This window comes from Nymphaea colorata, chromosome 14, assembly GCF_008831285.2.
Source record: "Nymphaea colorata isolate Beijing-Zhang1983 chromosome 14, ASM883128v2, whole genome shotgun sequence".
NCBI lineage: Eukaryota > Viridiplantae > Streptophyta > Magnoliopsida > Nymphaeales > Nymphaeaceae > Nymphaea > Nymphaea colorata.
In genome coordinates this window covers 1,877,687-1,884,023 of record NC_045151.1, presented here as the reverse complement: position 1 = coordinate 1,884,023, position 6,337 = coordinate 1,877,687, and the positions used below count along the sequence as shown (strand labels likewise).

Below are 6,337 nucleotides of genomic sequence, written 5' to 3'. Positions count from 1 at the left end.
TCAAAAACCTGCATTCCCTGGGCTTTTCAGGTACGGTTAATTTTTGCCTTTAAACAAAGTTTTTCACTTGTCATCCAAAACATTCAAACTAAGTTTAGGAAACTGGTGTTTACGGCGTTTGTTGATGGTCTCATCCAAAAGCATCCAAAATTTTTAAAACTCGTTAAAAAACTTGGATATGACCACCCCAAAGTCAGTTTTTCCAACTATTAGGTCTATATTTTTTTAGGAAAAATAAATCACATGTGTCATACAAGTACGGGAAAGCCCTGGTTTCTCCCTGTCATCCCAACAAAGGGACAATGATGGATCAAATCTGCAGCTAAATCAGATTTGGACCTATCAAATTAAATTCTCAACTGAGATTTAGCTCGACTTTGAAGCAAACTGACCAAGAACTGCACTTTTTCAAAACGAGGAAAAGGCACAATGTGGAACATTTGTACCGTCTTCTTCAGCCTCATCCTCAGGATTCATTTTTAGAATCTGCAAAGCTAGTAGATTGTGAGAATACCATAGAAGGTCATCTGATTAACATCAATTCATTTCCTTTTCATGAAACAAAACAAATAAAATTTAACAAGACTAAATTAACCAATAAAGGAAGCAAGAATCATCATTGCATTCAAGCACATATTAGACTTTTAGAAGCTTAAGCAAACAATATACAATGCACCAATTTCTGTAGCGCCACAGTCTCATTCCCCAGAACAGAAGCAAGATGTTGCACGGGGTGACATAAATTAGTGTTTATGCTATATATATATATATATATATATATATATATATATATATATATATATATATATAATATGTTTATTATATTTTTCTTTTCCATTTGCCAGAGTAATTAGTGCAGACACGACCTGCAGTAAGTATGCATGTCTTACGTACATTCACATAGTTGCGTATGCAATTAGCGCATGTATTTGATCGGAAGGAGTATTTGATCTTATCAGATGTTCAAACGTTTAACATACAAAAAATATATTGAAGTCTACCCATTAACTAAGCGCCTCAAAAAAAGTATTTGCTTGGTCCGAGTCACACAACTCAACTTCATAAAATTTTCAAGATATATGAAAGATCCAGTTAAAAAGTAAAAGACTACAACAAGATTTCATATATCTTACATTCTCCACGCATCAATCCAGAGGCATAGATAGGTGAGGGCTCTGTGGAGCACAAGCCCCATGAAGCTCATTCTATGAAAGCTTAAATTAGTGGTTGAACTTGAGTATCCTGGGTCTAGTTATTAAAGGAAAATGAGGATTGGAAGAAAATTTCTCGTTTTTCACTTCAACTATTGTTATGTGCTCAGGTTGCTTTTTATGCACCAAGCAGGGATTTTTCAGTTACACGTTACATGATAAAAGGAGAAAAACTAACTCCGCACGATCGGCACCTCTTTCTCACAACACTTTACGCTGGGTGGTTCTTGAACTGATCAGCACTTCTTTTCTCACGTCTGCACAATCAACACTTTCTAGAAAGGATCAACACTTCTTTTCTCATGTCTGCACAATCAGCACCTTCTAGAAACATCTTCCTCAGACACCCAGCATAGTGGATCAACATAGTGGGTGGTTCAGCCAGCGCTTCTTTCTCTCACACATAGTGGGTGGTTCTTCTTTCTGATATGATCAACACATCAGCACTCCTTTATCACACGATCAGCCAGCCAGCCACCACTTCTCACACGATCAGCATAGTGGGAGGTCTAGAAACATCTACTATGTTAATATCCCCCTTCAAACGGGACTGGTGTTGTGATCCAGGCCAAGTTTGTTTCTTAAATAAAGGAATCGTGCTCTTCTCAATGGCTTCGTGAAGATATCAGCGATCTGATCTGTTAAAGGAACATGTTGGGTTTCAAGGAGCTTGGCAGCCACTCTTTCTCGAACATAATGATACTCCAATTCAATATGTTTGGCCCGACTATGTTGTACCGGATTGATGGTCATGTATAAGGCTGATAGATTATGACAAAATAAAATGGGTGTTTTGTGTATACTAACTCCAATATCTCTCAGATGTAGCTGATCCAAGTCATTTCAGCTGCAGCAGCAGCTAGCGCACGGTATTCTGCCTCTAAACTTGATCGTGCGATGGTGGGCTGCTTTTTAGCAGACCAAGAGATGCAATTAGGCCAGAGGTATATGCTATAGCCTGTTGTTGAATGCCGAATGATTGGGCATCCTGCCCAATCAGGATCCGAGTAACCCTACAGAAGCATAGACTCTGTAGGTTTTATTATTAAACCATGATTGATAATGGCCTTCACATACCTGAGGGTTTTCTTGACCAGATGGAAATGAAATTGCGATGGTGACTGCATATACTGAGGCACAAAATTAATGCTATAAACCAAATCCGGACGTGTGAATGTTAAGTATTGTATGCTACCAACCAAGCTCTTGAAAAGAGTAGCATCCTGAAAATTTGATGTGGGTTGATTATAGTAGGGAGATTCTACCATGGGAGTGTTGCTAGGCTTGCAATCTAGCATGTTAGCTCGCTAGGGGATCACCTTGGCATATCTTGTCAGGTTGAGAAATATGCCTATTTAATTATGTTGTACCTGTATACCTAGGAAATAATGGACGCTTCCTAAATCTTTCATAGCAAAGGTATGGCTGATGTCTGAAATAAATTTCTTCAATGTGTTAGGCTTGTCACTGGTTATGAGTATGTCATCGACATACAAGAGCAACCATATAACTCCATGGTCTCCTTTGCGTATGAACAAAGAGGAATCTGCTGGACTACAGAAGAATCCAAAGTTCAATAGGAAATCACTGAATTTATTAAACCACATCCTAGCAGATTGACACAATCCATATATGGCTTTGTTTAACTTACAGACATGATTGGGCTTGTCCGGGTCCTTGAATCGTGGTGGTTGATCCATATATATAGGTTCTTCCAATTCGCCAAGGAGGAATGCATTTTTTTATGTCAATTTGATGTATCTTCCATCCTCTAGAGAGAGCAATAGTGAAGATAATTCTGATTGTTGTAGGTTTAATAACTGGCGAAAATGTTTCCACGAAATCTATACCTGGAAGTTGGTTGTATCCTTTAGCCACGACTCTTGCTTTCAATCGCTCTAAGCTTCCATTTGCCTTTACTTTGAGTTTAAACACCTATTGACAGCCAATAATATGCATAGATTGTTCTTTGGGAACCAAATCCCACGTTCTTGTTTGTTTGAGAGCATCTATTTCCTCCTTCATTGCAGCTGTCCAACTTGCATCTGATAAGGCTTCTTTAATGGAACTTGGTTCCTTAGGCAGTTTCTCACAAGTGAGCGAATACCGAGGGTTCGGTTTCACTATTCCATGCATAGAACGAGTTGTCATTTGCCTTATAGGAACGGGTGCTGAAATTACCTCTGTTTGGTCGGTTTCAAGTTGTTCATTGGAGGATGTAATAATTTCTTCCATGTCGTCATGCTCTTCTCTCTGGTCACCATTGTCTGAGCTGCCATCTTGCGAACAAGTGGGTTCTTGACTATGAGTAGCTTGACTTACGTCCTCAATGCCATGCATTTTTGTGAGATCACTTGCTGTTCTGTCATGGTGGATGTCTTGTTTTTGTTCTCCATTAAGTGGGCTTTTACTTGCCTCTTCATCAGTAGGAAACCATGCTTCATATTCAACTTCAGAAATTGGAGTTCTGGCATCATCTATACTTTTAAAAGGAAATTTACTCTCATAAAAAAATACAATGCCTAGAAATGTATACATGCCCCATTTTTACATGTAGGCACCTGTAACCCTTATGCATTGCAGTATAGCCCAAGAAAACACTTGGCAAGGATCTTGGATTGAGTTTATGTTGGACGTAATCTCTTAGATATGGAAAACATAAACATCCAAAAGTTCTCATATAACTTTAGTCAGACTTAGTTTTTAGTAAATTTTCATATGGAGAGGTCATATTCAACCTAGGTGAAGGAACTCTATTATGAACCCAAACTGCAGTATTGAATGCCTCCACCCAATATTTGGGCAGCAAACTAGCATGGAACATCATAGCTAACCCAAGTTCTGTAACGACCTGTGTTTTCTCTCTGTCTGTCCATTTTGTTGTGGTGTGTATGGACAAGACATCATATGTTGAATTCCATTGTCTTGAAAAATTTTCTTCATCATGAAATTATCAAATTCCGTTCCACCATCTGAGTGAAACGTTTTGATCATTTTACTAAATTGATTCTTTACATATGTAATGAATCTTTCAAAACAATGCACAAAATCTGATTTTTCTTTTAAAGGGAAAAGCCAGCAGAATTTTGTTTAGTCCTCGACAAATATTGCATAATATCTCATGCCTTGAATTGAATTTACTGGTGAAGGCCCCCATAAATCACAATGTAACATGTCAAAAGGTTATGAATCCCTATTGTCAACAGAGAAGAAAGGTAGACGAGAAGATTTTGGCATAGCACAACCAACGCATATATTTCTTTCTGTAACATGTGAGCTATAGATAATAGATCTGGTTTTGTCTATTCAAGAACTTTAAAATTCCAAAATTAACATGAACTAATCTTCTATGCCATATTTCAAGACTAACCACCTTTTGACGATTGGAGAAGCATGCCTCTTTTGTTTCTGCCACAAAAACATAAAGATCATCCAGCCGTTGGCCTTCAGCAATCACTCGCCCTGATTCCCTGTTCTTGATTTGGAAGCGATCATGTGAAAAACAAAAATCAACTGGTAAATCCTTTGTCAACTAGCTTACTGAAACCAAATTCCTCTTTATTTCAGGAACAACTAACACATTTCTTAACTCTAATTCATCATTCTTTGAACTAATTTTAGTATCGCCAACATGAGTTATCTTAAGAGCATTTCCATCACCAACGAGTATGCTATCTTTTCATTTGTATCTAGATAAGTTGTCAAGCATACTTGGGTTAGAGGTAACGTGCGATGTCGCTCCCGAGTCTCGAAACCAAGCCTGATCTTGGTTATTGGCCATAGTTACTTTTGCCAATGCCTCAGTAGCATTTTCTGCCTTATAGGCATCGTTATACCTGAACCAACATCTGAGTGTAGAGTGATAGGGTTTAGAACAGATCTGACAAGTAATACATTTTTCCTTGTTTGTTGTAGCTTTGCCTTTGTTGTCCGAAGATTTTTTTTGAGCACCTATTTAGTTTGATGATGCCTAGTTCAGGTTGGCGAGTTTCTCTTGCTGTCCTCGGTTGTACAGGTAGAACCCCATTCCATGAGAAGAGAATGTTGGTTTTCCTCTTCCTCTACGATTGTTATTGAATCCTGATCTTTGAGGGTAGAAAACAGATTGATGCTAAGCATTTTCTTTATGCCCGTTGAGTTGCTTCATTGTTTTGTGACTTTGGAGCAGTGGGACGACCTCCTTATAAGATGGAATTGGGGGCTTCAACATGGATGTGATGAAAGACTCATATTTTGGTCCCAATCCATTCAAAATAAGGAAAACCTTGGTGCGATCATTCTCCGGTTTTCCAATCGCCTGAAGTTCATCGCACGTGCTTTTGAAGATTCAGAAGTAATCTGTCATATTTATATTTTTGTTCTTAAGCGTCTGTAACTTTTGCAGTAAGCAACATTCCCTTTCTTGGGAATCCAGTGCGTAAGCTTCTTCAAGTGTTTTCCACACTTGTTATGTTATTTCCAATCCAATGACCAAGCCTAGAACATCCTCTGAGAGCGTACCTGTGATCCATCCACGTAGGAGTCGATCTGACATCTTCCATTGTAGGATTGGTTTTTTGCTTGCTACCAGTGATGATGAATTGATCTGGTGCAGTGACTTCTCCGTTGATGAATCCTTGCAAGTCTTGACTTTCAATAAGGCAAAACACTTGTGTTTTCCATAAAAGGAAGTTTGTTTGAGAAAGCTTTACGGAAATGAAGTTGGCCACATTCAATGTGGATGGGCAAGGAAACTTTTGATTTGATGCGATGGGAGCAAGGGGAGAAGCCATGGGTGAGACCTTCCTTTACGTGGCTCTAGGTCGATGGTGCCTCTCTACTCCTCAATCAATGATGCAAAGAGAGAAGAGGCGTGAGGCTCTCATACCATAAAGAAAAAGGACGATTGGAAGAAATTTTCTCGTTTTTCACTTCAACGATCGTTATGTGCTCAGGTCGCTTTTTATACACCAAGCAAGGATTTTTCAGTTACTCATTACATGATAAAAGGAGAAAAACTAACTCTGCATGATCAGCACCTCTTTCTCACATAACTTGTGGTTCTTGAACTGATCAACACTTCTTTTCTCACGTCTGCACAATCCGCACTTTCTAGAAAGGATCAACACTTCTTTTCTCACGTCTGC

General features: G+C 38.7%; 1 protein-coding gene across 2 annotated transcripts; it reads right to left on the bottom strand.

The window, feature by feature from the left end:
- Nucleotides 1-4,357: 4,357 nt before the first annotated feature.
- Nucleotides 4,358-6,106, bottom strand: LOC126409236 (uncharacterized). Of its 2 annotated transcripts, none has more exons than XR_007572089.1 (2): nt 5,712-6,106; nt 4,358-4,686 (listed from the first exon to the last, which is right to left on the bottom strand). XR_007572089.1 is itself a non-coding variant. In XM_050075270.1 (2 exons), the coding sequence occupies exons 1-2, from the start codon at nt 5,981-5,983 to the stop codon at nt 4,489-4,491; spliced, it is 465 nt and encodes a 154-aa protein (XP_049931227.1). In that variant the 5' UTR covers nt 5,984-6,106; the 3' UTR covers nt 4,358-4,488. The 2 variants fall into 2 exon arrangements, 1 of the variants encoding a protein (XP_049931227.1); XM_050075270.1 differs by having other exon boundaries at nt 4,358-4,681.
- Between the last annotated feature and the right edge of the window lie 231 nt (nt 6,107-6,337).

Coding starts and splice junctions, on each gene's coding strand:
- LOC126409236 (XM_050075270.1), bottom strand. CDS start 5,983: ATGGCTTCTCCCCTTGCTCCCATCGCATCAAATCAAAAGTTTCCTTGC. Junction 4,682..5,711: donor CCTACGTGGATGGATCACAG/GTACGCTCTCAG, acceptor AATCAAGAACAG/GGAATCAGGGCGAGTGATTG.